The 21,128-nt window shown below is 31.2% G+C and overlaps 4 protein-coding genes across 4 annotated transcripts; 3 read left to right on the forward strand and 1 right to left on the reverse strand.

Annotated features, from left to right (window-relative positions):
• Positions 1 to 123: 123 nt before the first annotated feature.
• Positions 124 to 762, reverse strand: Tsp_02344 (putative cation channel sperm-associated protein 2). Its single transcript, XM_003378099.1, has one exon. The coding sequence runs from the start codon at positions 760 to 762 to the stop codon at positions 124 to 126; it is 639 nt and encodes a 212-aa protein (XP_003378147.1).
• Positions 763 to 3,846: 3,084 nt separating this feature from the next.
• Positions 3,847 to 5,825, forward strand: Tsp_02343 (hypothetical protein). Its single transcript, XM_003378100.1, has 2 exons — positions 3,847 to 3,958; positions 5,599 to 5,825. Exons 1-2 carry the CDS (start codon positions 3,847 to 3,849, stop codon positions 5,823 to 5,825), a joined length of 339 nt encoding a protein of 112 aa, XP_003378148.1.
• Positions 5,826 to 7,511: 1,686 nt separating this feature from the next.
• Tsp_02342 (putative F-box domain protein) lies at positions 7,512 to 11,411 on the forward strand. The gene is made up of 7 exons (XM_003378101.1): positions 7,512 to 7,736; positions 8,868 to 9,039; positions 9,878 to 10,116; positions 10,169 to 10,246; positions 10,615 to 10,745; positions 10,798 to 10,969; positions 11,094 to 11,411. Exons 1-7 carry the CDS (start codon positions 7,512 to 7,514, stop codon positions 11,409 to 11,411), a joined length of 1,335 nt encoding a protein of 444 aa, XP_003378149.1.
• A 2,652-nt stretch (positions 11,412 to 14,063) lies between these two features.
• Tsp_02341 (hypothetical protein) lies at positions 14,064 to 20,779 on the forward strand. Its single transcript, XM_003378102.1, has 21 exons — positions 14,064 to 14,108; positions 14,713 to 14,808; positions 14,901 to 15,020; positions 15,278 to 15,388; positions 15,557 to 15,607; positions 15,667 to 15,747; positions 15,831 to 15,896; positions 16,103 to 16,126; positions 16,180 to 16,269; positions 16,370 to 16,429; positions 16,580 to 16,642; positions 16,909 to 16,959; positions 17,173 to 17,226; positions 17,442 to 17,522; positions 18,036 to 18,113; positions 18,293 to 18,427; positions 18,558 to 18,661; positions 18,741 to 18,823; positions 19,893 to 20,116; positions 20,208 to 20,582; positions 20,666 to 20,779. Exons 1-21 carry the CDS (start codon positions 14,064 to 14,066, stop codon positions 20,777 to 20,779), a joined length of 2,106 nt encoding a protein of 701 aa, XP_003378150.1.
• The last annotated feature ends 349 nt before the right edge of the window (positions 20,780 to 21,128 follow it).

Here is a 21,128-nt window from a genome sequence, read left to right on the forward strand (position 1 = left end):
ACTTTTTTATCAATAATTTTATCAAAATAGAGACAGATGAACGTTAATTTAATAAATTTTGCTAAAATGTGAAAATTAATTCACAAATTATGAGTAGATATGAGAAAAAAAGTCAAACGCCTGTTATTGTTTGTCCTGTTTTGCTTCACTCTTCTCATTGTTGGCCATGTCTTCGGTTGATTCTTCTTCCTCAGATTCTTCGTCATTATCATTTGACTGAACTATTTTGCTTGCTTGTGCAGCGGTATTGGTTTCTGCATCCTGGGGACACTGTTTTTTTTGTTCATTAATTTGTTGTTCAGTTTCTGTTTTTCTTTTAGATGAACTTTTTCTGCTTGTTTTGATCGTTTCATTTTCGAACGGTCTTCTGTAGTTCACGACAATACATCTGCGGGCGTAGATATCCGGCATATAATTCTCCTCATCCCACAGAAGTCTTGGTTCTGAGATTGATAGGTCCTCAGGTTTCACCGCGAACAGTACTGTCAGACGATCCGCCCGCATGAAATTGTACTCAACCACCTTTGGGAAATGTATTTTCACCACTGCAGACTTATGCTTTTCGATGAAGCCGTACGTTGGGTGGGCGGACATTGCAGACGGTCTGGTGCTTTTCAAATGGAACCCGATGGTAACGTCAGTGGGGTTTGTGATTTCAAATTCAATATGGCGCCATTGTGTACACGACAGCCAAACTTTTATTTCTCGTAAAGGAAGGGAGATTTTTTTCAGCACTTTGTTGCTATCTGCTTCTGTAGACATTTTCTCAGCAATTGTATTGTTAGAACAACTACACTGCTAAGTTGACAACCTCACATGACAATCAAAATGAACTGTGAGCAATTGAGCAGATTGTGCATATACATTGGCTCATGTATAACTTTAAACTTTTAAATATTTTAAACTGGTTTGTTTTAAAGTAATTTCTATATTTGCTTAAAGATTTACTTAAACAAATGTAGGCATAGGTTGATCGTTTTGAAAAGTGTTCAATTTCAATTCTGCAATGTAATTTACTCAGTAATAATAATATAATAAATTTTTGTGAAATTTGTTTTATTTTGTTCTAACTTACGCTAGAAACAAAGATAGAAATTTAAAAGTTTTAATATACTGGAATATATTTTCAATAACAATTATTATTCAACTGAACTGAATTTTGGCTGATTTGTATTGCTTTGTGGGACCGTGTATTGGAACAACGCGATCATTTGTTTTACGGTAGAATAAGTGTGAGTAAATTTTGCTCTGTTTAACGTTACTTATTTGTGGTTAAAAAACTGATAGAAGGGGTCAGCTGACACTGTCGCAATATTTTCCAATCAATGCTTGTCCTGTTTGTAAAATGCTAACAACTTTATCCGTTTGCAGCAGTTTCAAAGAGGATTCTTTAAACAGTTGCTTATGCCTTTTGAAAGAGCAAAAGCATTTGCAATTGTGTTGCTCGAGTTTGATCCGACTGTGCTATGCGTGCAGCAACATTTTGCACAACCCTACTGCGATGGTCAATGAAGGCTGCACATCACGGGACTGTTCCGTCTATTTCAAACGACAAAGATGCTGACATTTGATTTCTCCCATTCGTGAATGCGGCGACATTTTGGATATGTTTTAATTTCTTCTGTATTTCATTTCAACGGTTTTTACAACGTGAGAATTTAAATATATAAATAACATGAAAAGCATTTTGTAGAACTGATCTGTTGATTGACATTGCAGTACAAAATAATTGTGAAATGTAATATTCGAAGTGAGTTTGCTTAAATCAAGAGAAATATAAGCTATTTAATTTTGTGCTAGCTGCAAGTGGCAATTTTATTAAACTACTGACCAGGAATTAAAATAAATTTCAGCAACTTATGATAGATAATCTTATTCATTTTGACATTTTTACTCATCAAAGAAAGCAAACCGAACACGAAAGCATATACATAACTACCGCTACTACTGCAGTAAAACAAACATGTAGTAACTGGCTAGGAATCTTGCCATCGACAGTCATGTCCAAGACAAATTCCAGATGGACTGCTTTCGCTACCATGTATGTGAAACCACACACGTAGCTTCCCTTTACGAGTTAGCAGCGCCTTTGCTTTATTTATGATATCTAAACATAAATTCATAAATAGTGTCGCCGCTTCAACCAGAGTAGCAAGAAGCTGATTCAACTTTGCTGGAAGGCAAGGATTATTGCACTACCCTAAATGAGATACTTTTGAACGCGATCATCTTTTTGACGATGTTCCATCTTGTGGAATGCAATACTTAAAAAGCAGTGCGATTGATCGATCACCTGCATGCAGCTGCTGCCCTTGAATTTCACGAACTAATATTCCTACAGTTTACACAATTTTTGAAAAAGCACTGCCATTTTTTAGTGAACATGTATTTTGTAGATATGGAAAGTGTAAAACCATACCTTTATGACATCCATATATCAAGAAACAATAAAAAAGAGCATGATAAATGATCAAAAGGTATTTCATCGGTTAGATAAATTGGGGCTTCGTTTAAAAATAAAAAAATGCGTGTCTAAAACACTTTAAAATGCATAAGGAATGCAACCAACAAAAGAAAAATCAAATGTATTTATGAGGCGTCAATTTCACAAATGAATGTTTTTGCTAGCAGTTGATTTACATTCAAAATAGTTAGGAAGTCCTAACAGTTTTCGTAAAAGTGATTGTTATCAAATTTAATTATTACTAATTTGTGAGAACCATTTACAGAACATGGACTGGCTAAGCCAGGATTGTTGTACAACACTACAGTATTCAGATCAAATGCAATTTATAATTTTACTTCTAATAATGAAGTGAAATAAGAGTTCACATAAACTTTTAAAACTATAAAAAGGAATGTAAAACAAACAAGGAAGTGAAATTTCACTGTAATTGTAATTGTTGTAATTTGTATTATATTGATATTCCTTCTTGTACCTGCATATTATTAGTACTATGATGTGAATTTTTGGAAAATAAATGACGGCGTTTTAAACGGTAGCAACGGTAAGTGGTCATCATATTGGACGGCATCTGACGAAATGGGCGTCTGTACCTTTTGGAATGCTTTATCAACAGTGAGTCCATTTCCAAGGACTCCCGTATCTGAAAAGCGGTGCAAGGGCTCTACTACTTCGGCCTTGTTTAGTAAAACGTTAGTTTATATGTATGATAAAAATTCAACAGACCTAAGAAGGTTTGTCATTCGTGCTTATTTTTAGGCCGTGCAGCTTTGCGGATGGCCTCCATCTTCTTTTTAGATAGATGGCATTTTCTCAGCGTCAATACGATGGCCAAGAAACGGCTTCTGAATGTGCACTTTTCCGTTTCAGATGAATTCAGACGTCACGAAGACGATTGAACACAGCACCAGAAATCCAAGGTGTCAGGAATCCAGAAATGCTAATCAAGAAATTCGAAGAAAAATATGACCTCGTAGAAACATGGAAAGTAGCTGTCGACTACCCCAAGCTTCGAGAACTGACCAGAAACATTCTCGTTCTCTTTGGAAGCACTTGCATGTGCGAAGCAGCATTTTCACGATATACCCATTGAAACATAAGTACCGAAATCGACTAGCGAATGACAATCTGGAGGCTGGAATACGGATGATGGTCTCTAATGAAAAGCCTGATTTTGCGCGTCTTGTAGAAATGGTGCCGGAGTAAGGCGAGTCATATAGATTACCTCAAAAATTCATGTATCTTTTAAAAAGTCTAACGGCTTTTGTATTTTATTTAAATGTCTGTCATAGTAAAAGATTTTACTTAAAACAGAATTAGATATCAATGGACAGTGTGGTTGGGCAATCGCTAGGCAAACTTGGCTGAGGGTGTGTTCTAAAATGATGATAAAAGATACCCTGGACAATGAAGAATTTCATTACTTCATTGTTTCCAATGCAATAAGACATGTTACAATCACTCCGTATCGCCCAGCTTCAAACTGGCAGGCAGGTACAGGCACTAAAAATAATAGTAAAAGGAAACTGGAATTTACATCTTGCCAAATTCCTGCTAAACCAACACATAACCCCAAACAGCAAAACAGGATTGAGTCCAGCAGAATTGCTAATGTACCACAGATAAAGAACAGAAAACCCGCATCTCGACAGCACTGCAATATCATGGAAAAGGGAAAATATTCATTAGAGAAATACGGAGAATTATAAGAAAATAAGAGCTTTCCACTCAAACGAACCAGTATACATCAAGAAGCACTCAGAAGAAAAGAAATACATCCCGTCAGTAATTGAAAGACTGGACCAACATCGTATAATATCCGAAAGGCCAGAAGGGGAGGTATCTCGATAGTCACGTAGACCACCGTCGTTATGCTAGTCCAGAAGAGATAAAAGACAACTCAAACGAAAGTACAGAAGTGAGATCTTCGAAAAGAGGAGGAACAGAATAGGAAGCAGAACGACTGAAATCACAACAACGTTCAGAAGCACCGAACCGAGATCGCCCAATGCGAGTTAAATATGAACCAAAATATCTGGATAAATATGCATGCGAAATTCAGGAGGAAAGGGGTGTTGGGTAACCCGAAGAAATAAGTATTGACTAAACGCCAACAGAAAAGCCTGAAACAAGACAGCAATCAAAAGGCAATAATGAAACAGAAATGCCTTCAGACGGCTTAGTAATTTTAGACTGATCAGTGTATGTGCTGCGTGCGTGACGATCATTTGTATGTGTGCATTTTTACTCATTAAACTTCTTCACGTTAACTCGAGACACAATAGATTGTTGTTTGAAGCTTCGCTGACGCTTCATCGACCAGTGATTGCTACTATTGATTATGATTATTACTATGATTGATTGACTGCGCTAGATCCAGTTTTGCAAAAATCCCAACCTTCTTCAGGGTAGCCAAAATTTCGTTGACAGCCGGGATTTCATACAACTCTTTTCGAAACGCTTTGTTCACAGTACACTTTGATGACAGGCACAATCGACGTGGTCATGCGTGCGCTGTACAAGTTCCAAGATGCCTTGGTCAATCAGTTGATCCAATTCCTCAGAAATGCGATCTCTGAATGCAAATGGCACTCTCTGTGGGCGCATCTGGATTAGTGGTATTGATCCGTTAGTGGGAAGTGCAAATGGTGGTCTCTTCACTGTGCCAGGGCACCGGAAAATAATTCAGCATGTTCTTCTATAGATTTTTTATTGATGCCGATGGATACACATGTTTTGAATACCAACCAAACAAATACCCAACAACTCATTCCCAGTTCCTTCCCAACAGACTACAGCGTTGTCCTTTGATGACCAAAACCTTCAATGCGCTTCTGAAAGAACCGTATTCGACCACAAGGGACGCGGCACCTACCACTTGAACAGCGTGACTTTGGAAATGTCTCACTATCGAGTAGAAAAGTTCCAGTTGTTGTTAGTTGGCTAGGCAAGCTTGGCTGAGGGTGTGTTCTAAAATGATGATAAAAGATGCCCCAGAATCCACTTGCATTGCGGTAACACGCCAGCTTAATCTAACGTGGACGCTCAGAACAAGCAGGATACCAGTCTTCTCATTGGAACTGTCTAACCGACTGATTTTCTACTCTTCTGCTTCAACGATGATGAATTTGCAGCATTCCGGCCGGATTTCGCAGCTCACAGTTTCGTCGTCACAATGGATTGGGATTCAACTCCACAGGCACGTTCAATGTGGTCAACATGTTTACAGAAATCACAGCTGACATTCTTGAAGCAACAGGTCTTCTATGGATGTGGTCCACTACATCTGTTGCAATGTCTAGGCGATTGTGGTAGATTGTTCACCTGTCGTCAGCGTGGGTTTCAGGCTGAGCCATCATAATCACTTTTTCTGTGAGCCACACACTGTAGTAATAATATGCAGGTACAAGAAAGGGAAATCAATGAGATACAACAGTAATATTATTTTATTATAATAATAAAATTATGATAACAGTCAGCAGAGTCAAAACTGTTTTATGTACTGATAGACGTATGATGATAAATTTTCCTCTTAAATTTTTGTTAGACATATTCTCAGTTTACATTTATGACTCATCACATTTTTTAAATGTAAGCATTATTAATTTATAAAAACATAAAACTAAGCCTGCTGAAAAATAAAATAGTCGACAGCATTCCATTGATGATAATTTAAATAATTGCTTGATTGAGAAAAGCAATTAATATACAAATAATAATGCAATAACTGTTTTATAAGTTCTGTAACGAAATAAATAACTTTAAAATGTGGTAATTATTAAGCTATCAGTGTTATAATTTTACTCACAGCAGAAATATATTTTTCAGTGTGTCATTTATATTTAGTTTCATTCTATTTCCTTTAAACAAACTTCATCTAATATTAATTAATTCACAATTATTTCAGCAATTTACAGCATAATGATATTAAAAATGCACTTCAAAGCAATTTATTGTTGATTTTGGTTGCAAAATGCGCAGTGTAAAATAGATCCGGACATCAGATTTTAGTTTTTATTTAATATAAAAGCCGTTATTTACATTTCATATTTTTCATATTCATATTTATATTCATATTTTCATATATTACATAACGATTATTAATCAACAAACTGGAGTTAACAGCTTTATTTAGTAATGAATCTGAAAGGCAGTTGAATACGAAACTAATTTGCGGATGTACATTTTTTGTTATACTTCTATTTTTAATTTCTGATTGTAATTTATTAATTATAATATGATTATGACTGAATTGTTTTTAATAACAATTTAACAATAAGAATGCAATTAATAATAATGCATTTTAAAAGAATTACATGTTACAGTCAAAAAATTCTTTGACATACACACAAATGCTGTTTTAATATGTAAATTTTAGCATGTACAGCTAATAAATAAATTTTTATTTTTGGAAGCATTATATTGATGAGAAAGCATTAAATTTAAATCTTGATATTATGTCGCTTCAGTTATAATTTAAGCAGTTGGCAAATTCTAAAATCATGTAGTTTTTAAATTATAGATTAATTATAATTATATAATAAACATATTCGTCTTATAAAACTAAGAACTAAGATATCGTTTTGTATAAAAAAAAATAATTTACGCAATCATGCAATATTTTTTGTATTTGATATTTTGATTTTCAAAATTTTTAGTTGACATAGTATGCAACATAATAATAAAAAAGGTTCACCTTGCACGAGTGCTCACATCTGTTTTATTTAATCATCATGCATTGACGTGTTTATAATAATAGCCAGCAGTGTTATTTCATATGTACTTTTCTAAATACATATTTTGATAACGCTTTAATGTAAGTCTTGATAGAATAAAAAACCTAATAAAATAAACTGAAGTGATAAGTTAGTATAATTTTATTTGATTAATTTTAAAGTCAGTGGGATATGATATTGAACTTTTCAAATAAATGATGCAAAACAACAGATTACATCATTTCTTATTGTAAACATTCTGTCATGTAAAAATATATATATATGCATATGACTTGCATTTTGAAGCAACAGTGTTTTAATCAAAAAGAAAAATGCACGGTGTTACTTTCTTTGCTCTTGCATCTTGCTTGGTGTTTAGTGTTTGTACTGCCGCCCCTCTGATTGTTAGAATTTATGAGGAAGGATTTGATACTGTAGAAGTTACATCAGTCTCAAGAGAATCAGTCGGCGATTATGAATCACATTATGAAGATAGAGATTATCAGAGATCCGCGAAATATCCGAAATTGGTTAAAGAATTTGGTAGCATTTATGAAGTGATTTTTTGTTAACTCATTTTTATGAAATTATTAATTTAGATATCTCTGAAAAAGTAGCAGCACGAAGGGCAGCAGCAGCGCAGCAGCAATAAGAAAAATGAAAATTTGTAAATGAAAAAAATCAGTATTATCAAACAAAGTATATTGTAAATTTAAATAAAACGTGATTTTGAACTGTGCTTTATAACTGTATTTTTTATTAAGTACTTTTCAGCAAATTTCATCATATTTTGAGTTAGCTGAAAGAATTTTGTAATGAAACTACAAGACAGCTATAATTTTAGTTTTCTAATGAGAATTTTTTCAAATAAAATGATGCGAAGAAGTGTATAATAGATTATATTTTATTTAATTCATTTTAAATACATATTTTATAAATTATATAATTCGGTGATCAAATAATGACACTGTGGTGATCTCTAAAGATCTCCTTATAATGTATGTTTGTCAATCTGTTATGTGAATATTCATTAAGCATATAATCTAAGAAAATTGCTGTTTGCTTAACTAGAAAAGTATGCTTATGAAAAAAATATGATGACATTGTATTTGCAATTAAAGTAAATTATTGAAGAAAAATTGCCTCAATTTTGAATGGGCACTTTCAATACAGCCGTTTAAATTGCTTAATCATAAGCTAAATATTGAAAAGTATTATTCAATGTACAATATTCTGAAAAAATGGTTGGATAGTTATCATTCATTATAATTTACTCGAATTCATCTATAAGCTTAACGGCTTACTAGAGATTCATATAATAATATCAGTGCTGACCCTGTTGCAATGGCGGCACGTGCCAAGAGAAAAAAATTGGGTTATCACACACAGCCAGAGTGAACCCGACGGGTCACTACAGGGCAGATTGACCTTTCCTATTTGAGCTGAAAGCTTTTATTCATCATAAAAAATACATTCGTTAACATTGGCTAATAATTTCTACCGGTCAACAATACAGTTAACCTATATGTATATTACTTACTACACCAACGATTAGTTTGCTTCGTAGCGGTAACCTGACCATCGGTCATTGGTATTTGGTGGTAAGATTTTCATGCTGACCCTCAGCTAGAAAGAACAGCAAATTTCTGGTCAAGCAAAGCATTTTTTTTATCAAAAAAAATTTTAAGCATCTGCTTTTCGCAAAAAGTATGGATCATTTGGCTGTCAGCTGTCCACATGTGATTCAAAAAATTTGCAGTTATCTGGACGTTGGTGATATTATTTCATTTGCAAAAACTTGTAAATCTGTTAATAAGATAGTAGATGATGAAAAAATGTGGATCATGCTGAACTTCAGAGGTAAAATTTTTCCATATTTTCTAAAATATATAATAATCAAATGTTGATTTGTTTTGGCTTATTATTTATTATTATTTTATTTATTATTTTTTAAAATGATTTTTTCATTATCAGTTAAAAATTGTTGATTTGGAATGTGAATGTTAAATTATTTTAAATGCAAAAGCTGTGTTTGTTGTTCATTGATATGCTAAGTTAAGTGAATAATAAAACAAATACAAAGCATTATCTTAAAACAACTTGTTTTTTAATTATCTGACAATTTTTAAATAATAAAGATGATCAATCTATTTTGACGTTGTTGTTAAATAACGGCGTCATTTTTGTTAGATGATTTGATAACCACAATAAAATTAGTCCTTTATAAGGGTAATGCTAAATAAACATTGGTTCTGCATTTATTCATTACATTCAATAATTACAATTATTCAAGAAACAAATTTGTAACCGTAGAAATCAAAGTTTTAATGCGCTCGCTATTTTTAGATTATAATGTATCTGAAGAAGCAGTGTGGACATCGTGGAGTTCAAAGAATTTTTATCAGCTAGGTATGAAATTTTAATTATATCAAATCGTTTTTTAAATGAAACAGTACACTTCAGTTTTATACAAATTTCACCGACTTTTTGGGCTTTTCAAGAGAAATTTTAATTCGTTTGGTGGACTGCTGAAAACCATAGTAAGTCAATTCTGTAATAATCGTTTTACATTTATATGCCGACATAAAATTCAGCATCTTATTTATTGAGGTCGATCAAAATTGCATCACATTATGTGAAGTTCTTCCACCAGTAGATTTTTGTTGGCTTCAAAATAGCAATCTTTTAACTTATCTAGAACCAGATGCATCAATTTTGAAAAGCACAATTAAAGCGGGACAATTGGCTCCACACCTCGGACGTTTATATCCAATTTTTAGTCTTCGTCCATCTGGTCACCTTGTAATATGTGAATGTTTTCACTGCAATGATCAGGAAGCAGTTGATGAAAATGGACACTGTCCATGTTCTTTTACTGTGCAAGGAACTTCTGGAAGGTCGAAATATCAACTTTGTTGGGACTCCTGCTTTTCTTGGGTAAATTAATTATCAAATAATCATTGCCTATTCAAAATATACTTTGCTTCAGTCAAATGACGGTTTTAAATTCACATGTTACAAAAGTACTTCTGGAAACCAGGGAGTTGATTTCGATGTGGATCTTCAGGTAAAATATAGCAGCTTGTAACTGTTTAGAATACATTTAGTTAAGTTTAAAGAATAACTTGTTCCATAGAATGTTTTAAATAATTAAACGCAAGCAACTTTGCATAATTAAGCGATTGATAAATTTGTTATCATAAAGCTGTAAAACATTTCAAAAATTTTGATATTCCTTTTGATCAGAATGCTAAAAGCTATCATTTTTTATTTTAAGTTGTTTTATAGATAATGATTTACGAAGTAAAAGCATGAATGTAATTTTTAAAATATAGTTAATGGAATTGAAAAAAGAATTATTGAAAATTCTTTTAAAGACAAATCCAAATGCATGAATTTTTAACATGGTATGATTCATAATGCATGTCATTTTAGGATTTTCTTAGACGTGAACATGGTGCAGTTCGTAAAAGCAGTGATGTTACGTCTATGAAAGAATTCAACCATAATTATCTTTATTATCGTCCAGAAAGTTTGCGCAAATGCTTTGCTTTTTTGAAAAACAGGTGCATAATTATGAATTTTTATTTTTGAGCTGCTATCATTGTCATTTTCTAGGGGAATTTATGACGCCATTCGCTTGCCTTGCTTTGAAACGCCTTCTAATGTTGAGAACCCATTTTTAATTAAGCCCGGCATCTATTTTGGAACATGTTCAAATAGAGGTTGGCTAATTTATGAGATTCGATATGATTTCTCAAGCACGATGCTTACCGGAGTCAACTTGACAGTTAGATATTGCTTATCATTTATGTTTTAGCATAACCGTATTTTATTTAATTTTTTTTAATTTTAAGGGCATTCAAATTATACGAGCTGGTGATCATACATTTGAATTCTTCCACAATTCACAGTTTAATCTTGACGTTCATCATTTGGAATCAGTTCAAAAACTTAACAAATTAATAACTAACAGAATATTCTCTAATGGAAAGAGAACAAGCACGTCAGAGCGAAGCGAATTCCTTCTTCCACCGGACTTAATTACACGGGTTGAACATCTTCTTTCTTCGTCCACAGGGCAGTATCTAGGCAAAGGATTTATTGGCGAAATGATGCAATCAGAAGATTTACCGACATTAGTTGCATTTTGTTTCTCTCAGGAAAGATTTGGAATCCTCAGTCTTGAGTCAAAAGAATTTGAATTATTTTGTCTTGCATACAACGTTTGACATTTATTTATAAAACATATACTTCCTTTCCAATTATTTGCGCTAGATGCTACACGTTTGTTTTTGTTTCAAATGATCAATTCGATGTTGATGATTCAAATGTTCTGTTAAATGTTAGTTCTTTATTTATTTCATTATTAATACTATATTGCCATAAAATTTCTAGCATTACATTGCACTTACGGGTCACTTACGAGTATAAAATTTACGGAAAGTAAATTATATACTTTTATAGTACTCTAAGTAAAAATTTTGAATTCAAATAATTTTGTTTTTTTTGAAAATGAGATAACAAAATTAAGCTTAGTGCATTAAATTAAAAGTAAAATATTTTTTTAACTGTCTACTAATCTGAAAAATTATCTGCTAAATTGCCTCTTGAATGACCAAACGCTTGCTCAAAACATTCTTAGAAGAAGGGGGCAGTGCAATAATGCAGTGACGTAATCAGGAAGATCCGTGTAAATCTGATCCATTAAGTAAATATCAATTTCATGATTGAAGGTAAACTATAAATAGTATACATTTTTCTGCTTTTCATTGACACAAAATTATGAAAATATATTATATTTTTTTAAACCCAAATAAATTTCGCGTGAGTTGATGTATATCTTAAGTTAAATAAATATTGCGTTGCTCAACAAGCTCTGCCAGAGAAATAGCATTGTAAATGCATGAAATGCTATGTACGCTGCAGTTACAACAGCAAAAAATATTAATAGAACATTTAATTCCTCAGTGAATTTTCAGGATTGGCTTATTTTTTAACATCTACCTTCCTATTAATGTGCATTTAATCAAATTAACAATATCATCATCATATTAATAATTTACATAAGTTTTATTCTAGGCATTAGCATGTGAAATATGCCCTTTGCTGAATGTATGAAAATAAATCTGAAACAGTCTTTGCTTGTAGTGTGACCTGAAGTACAGGTGACATTATGTCATCTGTACTTCATCGTGAAGTATACTAATACTTATTCTAACATGATATGCAGAAATGTTTATTCATATAAAAAATATCAAAAACACATTCTAAAATCCAAAGTTTTAAACATGTAATGTACAGTGAAATGAATGAATAATAAAAAAAATATTGATATCATACAGTTTTTAGTAATTTGTCATAATTTAAAGTGTTAGAAATTAGAATCTATTTACATTTAGATACTATAAATAACTTGTTTACATGAATACGCAGTAATTTGACTCTCGGCAAACATTACGTCATAAACTGGAAATACTTGGCAATTGGCCAACTATTTGTTCTCTGCTAAAAAGAATTTGCAATTGATATTATCAGCGTGTGTTGGAAACTCTCAGTTCCTGGAATTGGGGTATATTTGGAAAGCAATGAAAATACGTCATTGTGCAAGAGAAGCGCGTATATATACGAGAGAACAAGAGCAGAGTAGCAGTACGAGCAGTACACGCGTTAAGCAGTACGTTCAGTACGAGTGGTAGAGTACGTTTAGTACGTGTGATAGTAGCAGTGTTAGTCGTATACACTGTGAAGATAACTGTGTGCTTGAGCGGTATTGTTTGAGATCGTTGAATAAAACTGTTTCTATCTGATTTTCGTTTATTGCTGAAAGCAATAAATTTGTGTGGAACGATATTAGCTTGGACGCAGTAGTTATCACCATTAACAAAGAACCAGAGAAAGCTTATTCATCACGAGGACGAATAAGCCGCGAATAACTACAGTCAGTATTGGAACCTGATTGTTAGTTACACAAAGTGTAGCTAAATTTGCTACATAAAGATTTATATATGTCTTACTCACAAATGCAAATCATTAAATGCTCACTCTAAAGAAACGATTTAGTTTGATATGAGATAGGCTTAAAATTTACATTATCGTGTATCGTATTGTAGAATTTCGACGGAAGTTAGAGTTGTGCATTACTATCTGAACTGTCAGTTTGTATGCAGCGTTGCCTATTCCTCATTGACTTCACTTGTTAAATAAAATCCTATATTCATTGTTTTGTTTGCTGACTGTGCGAAAAGCATTAGCTTACTTGACGAAAACCAGCAATATTCAGTTTGAATCTCCCGCCATATCGTGTATCGCGAGATAAACTTGAAGATAAGATCGTATTAGAATTTAGAACACTACATATTTGAATAAAAATTAATTATTTACATGTTGGCTCTCGTATATAAAAATCTTAATTTATATAGTCAATTTAAAAACAATCTATAATTTATTCAAATAAAAAACAAAATTTTACTTTTTGCAGACTGCAAATTAATAACATCTTTAATTTTACAGTATGCAAAATTACATTTACAGTATTTTACAGTATTGATTAGTCTATTTTTTAAATATCTTTCAATTTTTTTGTTTTTTGAATAATATCTGAAAAAATATGAATTTTATTAAAATTTCTAACTATATTTAAAAATGAATAAAACTTTCAATTATAGATTTTTTAAATTTATAATGCTTTACATGAATTATTTTATAATATGATATTATTTAGAGTTTAAAAATACTATAGGTTATTAAATTCTTTATTCTTAATGTATACGTCCGTATCAAATCAGGACACAAAATAATACCTTCTTTTCTTTTTTTATATATAGTACAGTCAAAGCAAAAAAGTTTTGTCGCTTTTCTTCAGTGTGGTTGTTCTATTGCAAATGGCTAAGCGAAGGTTAGCACGTAGCTTGAGTAAAAATTTGCTGGTAAGTTCTCTGTATGTTGGCTTTTTATTAAGCGATTTTTGTTTAAGTAATTAGTTTGTGAAGTGTTGCCAGTAATTGTTTTGTTGTAATTGTATTTATATGAATGAAATGCTAATTCTTAAGTTTTGAAAGTATTAGAACGCTTTTTTTAATGAAAAGTATTGTTTGCTTTTGTTCATATAGTTATGATTTTTATGAGTTTGTTTTAGTTGTTTCAAAATCCATCTTTGCATTCTCAGTTGTTGAGTTTTCAAGACCTTGTATCGAAAAGATTCAAAATGTTGGAGGCTGTTGAGCGTGTGTTGGATAAACAAGCACTGTAAAATTTATTTTTGACACAATTTGAATTTTCCATTTATCGTTTTTTGTCTCTTGGTTAGTGATGAGGAAGTTATTAAGAATCTTGGAAAGCGGTTCCCTGAAATTTCCGGCTATCTTACTGAAGTATGTGTTTCGAAGTACTTTTTGTTTTTGTGTCTAATTTTGATTTGGGAATATTGATTTAAATGTAGTTGTCTCACTTAATTCGGCGAATATTTATGGAGTTAAAAAATTTTGCGTCAGATTTTATAAAAATTTTTACCTGATTGATGAATTTTTATAGTTTTTGGAAGGGGAGAAAAAAGAGAATAATGTGTCGACTTCTTTGCCGAAAGAACAAGAAAATCTGAGGGAAAATGTGGAAAGGGAATACGAAAAGGTAAATTTTTTGTTGCATTTTATTTTTACGTTATGATAGCTTTTAGTAAGCTTTTTTTACTTTTTGGAGTTATTTTAGTTTTTACATTTCAGGTTGAAAGTATAAATCCAGACGAGGAGATTCCCACTTTAGTTGTTGAACAAAAACTTCAAGAATTTTCTGAGGAAAACTCAACTCAGCATAAAAAATTCTTTGAGCAGAAAATGATGGATGTGCGGTGACCTTGCACTTATTTATATGTAATGATTTTATTTGGTATTTTTTTAGGTTATTTTGAATTTACAGGAAGCAGTGGAAGTATGCACGACAACTATTGCTTTATTTATATTTGTACTTATGCATAATATTTTTTACTTAATGAGAAGTATTTTAGAAGCTTAATAATAGTTTACTGAAAAATGAAGAAACAAAGGTATATTTTGAAAATTACTTGTTTTGTTGTAAATTTATTTTTGGTACTTTGATTCAGCCATGTGCTGTTGTGCATGCATCTACTAACACGGATGATGTTGAACTTCATGAAGAAAGAACAAAGATGATGACTCTTTACGCAGATTTGTTCAATGTCGTCCAAAGAATGGTATGTTTGCATTTAGTAAATTTATCGTCTAGTCAGATGCATTTATACAGATTTACATATATACATTAATGAAAATGCGTTGTAGCATTGTAAAATTAATAGGTCTATTTTTCATTTTTTGAATTATCATTCTTAAGAGCTAAGATGTATATGCAATTTTTTGTTTAGGGCGATGATTTGAAATGGCTACATGAAAAACAGACTGTGCTACATGAACAGGTTAGCAATTAGTTTTTAAATTCGATAATTTTATTTACAATAATTTCGCGTTATTGAAGTTTACAAGCTTGAATGACTGTATGAAAGCAGTTGAAGATTTGGTAAATACTGTTAAGAATCCCATTGTCGAACCAGTTGAGGTAACAGAGTAGTTTTATGTTTTCTTGTAACTTTTGTTGGTTAATGAAGTTTTTGAATGCTATGTTAGTTTTTTAACATTTAGGTGGTAAACAGAGATGAATTACGTGATCAACGTGAAGCTGAAATGTTGGAATTATTATCCCTTAAGGTATTGCTATTTTAGCAGTTAAATTATAAATTTACAATTGTTTGCATTTTCTTTTATTTTACATGTTTTCATTGAAATTAAGAGCAGTTTATCACAATATTAAGGTGAAATTATTTTATCAGAAGAAATTTTTAATATTATTATTTACTTTGTAGAATATGTTAATTTGTTGTTAATTGAAATTGATCTGTTTTGTATATTTTCAGCTTGAAGTCAGTGAAAATAGTAAGGTAAGGTTTAATTTTTTTTACAGCAGTGTGTTGTTAAAAAGTATGATTTTTAGCAATTGAAAGATATTTTCAGTCGGTTGGAAGATGTGAAACATATCATTTCATCAAAAACAGAATTAATGCATAACCAACTCACTTCATTGGTTTGTTTATTTATATTTTAAAATTGTCTTTTTGTTTTTTTTCATGTAATTATACATGTTTTGATGAAAATTTTTGTAATATCTGTGTTAATGATGGCAGGTGGAAGAAACGATGGAGTTGAAGCGATGTCGTAAGCAGGAAATTGTTCAATCAGCTAAGGTATAATGCATTTATAAAAACGTTATGCATATAAATTGTATTTTTAAGTGAAATAAGGTGCTTGAAATTTTGCAACTTCTTATTGAGTCTAATAATGAATTATTATGATAATAAAATCCAAGAACAGTTTTTATCATTATTTTTATTTAGGAATTAAAGTTCAATGAAATTCAAGCTGAATTGCAGACATTGAAAATTGAATTGTTGGAAAAAGTAAGTTTTCATTTAACTAGAAAATACATTCATTTCCATGCATAAATAATAAATTTTTTGCATATTTAGCAAAACAATTTCGATTCATGCAAAAGACAATTTTCTGCAGATATTAAAATGTTGCAAAAAGTAATGTTGGTCACTGGTGTTGAGTCGATAATAGAACTTTCATGTTCAAACTTATTATTGCCAAATTTATGATAATTTGATTTACTTTACTTTAGATGCGTTGATTGTTTTTAGAATTTTTTCTTTTTTTATTGTAGATACAAATGGAAAAGGATGAAAAATTGCTTGAATTAGAAAAAATGAAAGAGGTAAAACAATTGAATGATAAATTAATCAAAAGTTATGAAAAATTATTAATGTTGTTAAGCAATTGCATAACTCTGACGAGGAGCGGAAGCGTATGCAAAATGAATTGTCAGAAAAAGCAGCCATGATAAAGGACTTGGAAGCGAAAATTAAGGAGAAAGTCTGTAGCATAAAGTGAAATTTTGTTATTGAAGAACAGTCATGACCATTTTTAGGATGAATGCATTACGAAATTACAAGCTTCAGAATTGACTACAACCGCCAAGCAGGTAACTTTGTTTAATGCGATCTTTGCTCGCTTTTAATACAAATACTGAATTAATATTTTGTTACAAATTTTAAATCCAGATTAATTTCTTTTTTTTTCCAGCAAGAAGCTTTGATTTGAAAATATTTTATAATTTATTATTATTGTTAGTGTTGAATTGTGCATTATGGATATTTTTGTTAAAGATAAATGTAAAAACACTTTTATTTCAAATAGCGAGGAGAAAATATGTTGAAATCAAAGACCCCGAAAGTACTGATCAATAAAAAAGCACCCGTTAATCCTGGAAACGTAAAAGTAAGTGCATTTTTATTTGTATTTTATGGCAGTGATGAAATTTGGATTTAGACCGCGAAAGACTTAGGCACTGAAAGATTGAATCAAGCGTTGAAACGTCATCAGGAAGTTATAAACGCAAAAATATCAGCAAAGTATGCATATTTGTAATTTATACATTTAAATTAAGCTTGTTGCAATTAATTTCTTGTATGGATTTTATTTTTATTGTAATCCAATATTACTTTAAATTATTGATAAATCTTTTTCTTTCAGAGGTGATGCTTATATTCCGGCAGCGAAGAAGCCTTCTTTGTTCCAACCGAAATTTCAAAGCAAGAAATCTCAGGCATACACTTTTTTTGTCTTTTTAGATCATCTTGATACATATAAAATTCAGATTTACAATAAATTATAATAAACTGTTTAGTATTTAAAATGGAGCACATTTATATTTTGATTGTTTATCAGGTTTATGAAATTTTTAGTTACATAAAAAATGGCAATTTTTGTCATACTGAAATTATATTTTAGACTCCAATGAAAACGCCATCACTGTTTACTCCAGCAAAAAAACCGTCACTTTTTGAAAAGCGAAAAGCTGAAAAAGAAGTATGATTTTTTTCTTCAGAATTTAAAACATTTTTGTTAAGCATTATTTAATGACAGTTATTTTATAACAGTTGTTGATGCATTAAATGTTGATTTGCTACAGTCAAACACTTTCGAACAATTTCATATTGTACTTCAATTTGTTGGTTTATTAGAGTAATGTAATGATATGAGTTTAGGCTAATTCGGAAGGAATTTCTGAATCTTTGATAAAATCTCCCAGATCTTTCTTGCAAGTTCCGGGCACTTCTGGTGTGAAATTTCCGAAACCTTCACCATTAAGTGTAAACAAAACCCCTGTAGCAAGTCCAGCGGTATGTTCATAATTTAATTTGATTGAAATATTTTGAAATTAAAAATTGTATGCTATTTAATATGTGTTATGTTCAAAATTGAAATTTTATTTTTGAGTTGTTTGAATATTTGAGTAATGGGAAATTTCAGTGTCGACTGGATAAGTTGGCGTCTACTTATTCACAGCACAGTTTGAATGAACCGTTTGGAGCGGATGAAACTAGCACTTTACAGTTAACTGAGCATTCAATGAAGTAAATATAATTGAGTAGAAATTTTTATGTTTTTATGTTTGGCATTTATGTTGTTTTTTTATTTTATTTTATTTTAAAGCTACGAAATGACAGTTTACGACTCTGATGACAATCCTGTGGATGGTGAAGAACAGACGAAAAAAGTTCCCACTTGGGCAAACGGTAAGATTTGATAATGTGTAATGATAGTAATAAAAGAAGAAAAATTATAATAATTTCAATTATTATAGTTTATAATATATATTTTTGTGTTGTAGAATCGAATGTTCAGGTTATCGTTGAGAGACAAGGAAATGATCTGTTCCCTGAAGAAGATTTCAGTAAAAATGTTGATTTGAAAGAAATGTTAGGGAAAGATATTTAATGCATGCAATTATAAAAGGCGATATTTATGTCAGCTTGAAGTAGAAATAATACAATGGCATTTAATTTTATTATTATTATTTATTGTCGTGATAGTGATATGGTATGAACTTGATGTGGAATAAAACATCTTGGGAATAAAAGTTTATTTGTCTTTTGAGTTGAAATTGATCACTGCAAAGAAATAGGTAGGAAATGTTGAAAGTGGAAGTTAAATATTGTATATAATTGAATAGAAAAAAATTTTTTTTCTGTTCTTAGTAGAAATTTCAGTTGATATATTTGATTATTTTCAGTGAAAAGGAATTAACAACTTCTTCTTTTTATAAAATACAATGATGTATTATGGGCAATTTTCTGGAGACTAAATGAGAATTATTGTTTAAGAAAAGAGAAAATTTTAAAGAAGAGTAACTTTAAACAATAAAGCATTTAATATAAGCAAATTTTAAAATCGTCTGAAGCGTGGAAAAATTTATTTTCAAAGTTGAATTGCTGCAGGGACGTGGTTTCATTTTTGTAAGTATGATTACTGGATGTTGTTGTTATTTACATTTTAATTTTTTGAAATTTTAAATTTTATCACAACTAATTAATTAATTGGATAAAATTTTTATTAATGAACAAAGCTACAGTTGAAAGTATTGCAGGTTAAATTGTGGAATGCATCCATCGTCTTCTCCACCATCAACTCCACCGACAACGCCGACTCCTCCTTCTGACGGGAAGAGTACAAAGGCAAGCCCATTATTAAATATGGTAAAGACCGGTGTATCAGCAGTGCGGAAGCAGATCGAAAAATCTAGTAACAAGAGATTACAATAATATGTGAATATGAATAGAATTGTTCAGTGTTGTACAATTTCAGCTGCTCTAGTTGATAAGAAAATTCAAGTTGAGGTAATGACGCAGGATATAATGGTTTATTTACGATCTTTTGCTTCGCTGGAATCGGAAACTGAGGCTGCTGTGAAAAAACTGGCCAAAGAGGAAGAACGGCAACGGAAGAAAGCAGAATTTGAAGCAAAGAAAAAGGAGATGCTTCAGAAAGCGATCATTCATCACCGAATAATCGTGGCTGAGCCGATTCAGGTGATAATTTTGAAAACCAAACAACCGTGACGAATACACAATTTATTTAAAAATTTTTAATTATATACATGTATATGTATTTTCTTTTAAGGAGAACTCGACAGATTCAAGTGCAGCTGTTACTCCATCATCGCAGCATGTTAAATTGCCGGCGAGTTTTAATGAGCTTATTGCTACAAGCTCTTTCGCCACTGCTGCTGCTAGTAATGGTGTCTCCCCTTCTTTTGACCTTTCGATGATCCCCATGGATAAATTACTCGCTATACTTATGGATATGGTAAATTTTAATATTTTGCTTGCTGTCATTTTCGTACTGTATTATATCTTTATGTTCTTCCACACACAGAGAAAAGAAGTAGCGAAAATTGAACATGATGCAGTGAAGCTTTCCAATTATTTGGACAAAAATAATCTCTGGGATAAAGTGTCGTCAGAGAATGCATTTTACAATTGGGTAGTTATTCAGGTATTATAATTTTTTCTTCTTTTTCTTTGTTCATAAATATTGCATGTTCCATGTTTTTTATTTGTATTATTTTTCATTTTCAGAAGAATTTGGAAAGTGCTGCAACTTCACCACCCGCAAAGAAAAGCAAGATGCAAGTGAAATTTGAAAATACTGTTGTTGGTCAGCAGTATTCTGGCAATGATTCTGAAAAATAATTTTGTTGATTATGTTTCATTTATTTATTTATTTATCATGTATATATATATATATAAATATAATTTATTCATTTGATATAATTTACATATGTATCAAAAACGTTTTGTAAATAATCGATGATGAAAATAAAATTTATAATTTTTCTGTTTGAATAGTTGGAAGAAAAATTTTAAAAACTGCAATCAATGTTGACTAATTTGAAGATATTTCTAAATGAATATTTATTTATTTATAATTTTACAATAATACACTTAAGTGTGCTCACGCTCAAATACATTTGTCAATTGGAAATAATTCACCGTGCAATGATCAAATTAATAAAAGAATATCAAGCGGGTTGTAAAATTT

The sequence above is a fragment of the Trichinella spiralis genome, assembly GCF_000181795.1.
Source record: "Trichinella spiralis strain ISS 195 chromosome Unknown Scfld4, whole genome shotgun sequence".
Lineage (NCBI taxonomy): Eukaryota > Metazoa > Nematoda > Enoplea > Trichinellida > Trichinellidae > Trichinella > Trichinella spiralis.

Bases quoted from the DNA above. Each gene is read 5' to 3' on its own strand.
- Tsp_02344 (XM_003378099.1), bottom strand. From the start codon at position 762: ATGTCTACAGAAGCAGATAGCAACAAAGTGCTGAAAAAAATCTCCCTT.
- Tsp_02343 (XM_003378100.1), top strand. From the start codon at position 3,847: ATGATGATAAAAGATACCCTGGACAATGAAGAATTTCATTACTTCATT. The intron at 3,959-5,598 runs GTACAGGCACTA...ATGAATTTGCAG, and splicing joins AGCTTCAAACTGGCAGGCAG to CATTCCGGCCGGATTTCGCA.
- Tsp_02342 (XM_003378101.1), top strand. From the start codon at position 7,512: ATGCACGGTGTTACTTTCTTTGCTCTTGCATCTTGCTTGGTGTTTAGT. The intron at 10,746-10,797 runs GTGCATAATTAT...GTCATTTTCTAG, and splicing joins TTTGCTTTTTTGAAAAACAG to GGGAATTTATGACGCCATTC. The intron at 10,970-11,093 runs GTTAGATATTGC...CACAATTCACAG, and splicing joins TTACCGGAGTCAACTTGACA to TTTAATCTTGACGTTCATCA.
- Tsp_02341 (XM_003378102.1), top strand. From the start codon at position 14,064: ATGGCTAAGCGAAGGTTAGCACGTAGCTTGAGTAAAAATTTGCTG. The intron at 15,748-15,830 runs GTAACAGAGTAG...TTTAACATTTAG, and splicing joins CCATTGTCGAACCAGTTGAG to GTGGTAAACAGAGATGAATT. The intron at 16,430-16,579 runs GTATAATGCATT...ATTTTTATTTAG, and splicing joins AAATTGTTCAATCAGCTAAG to GAATTAAAGTTCAATGAAAT.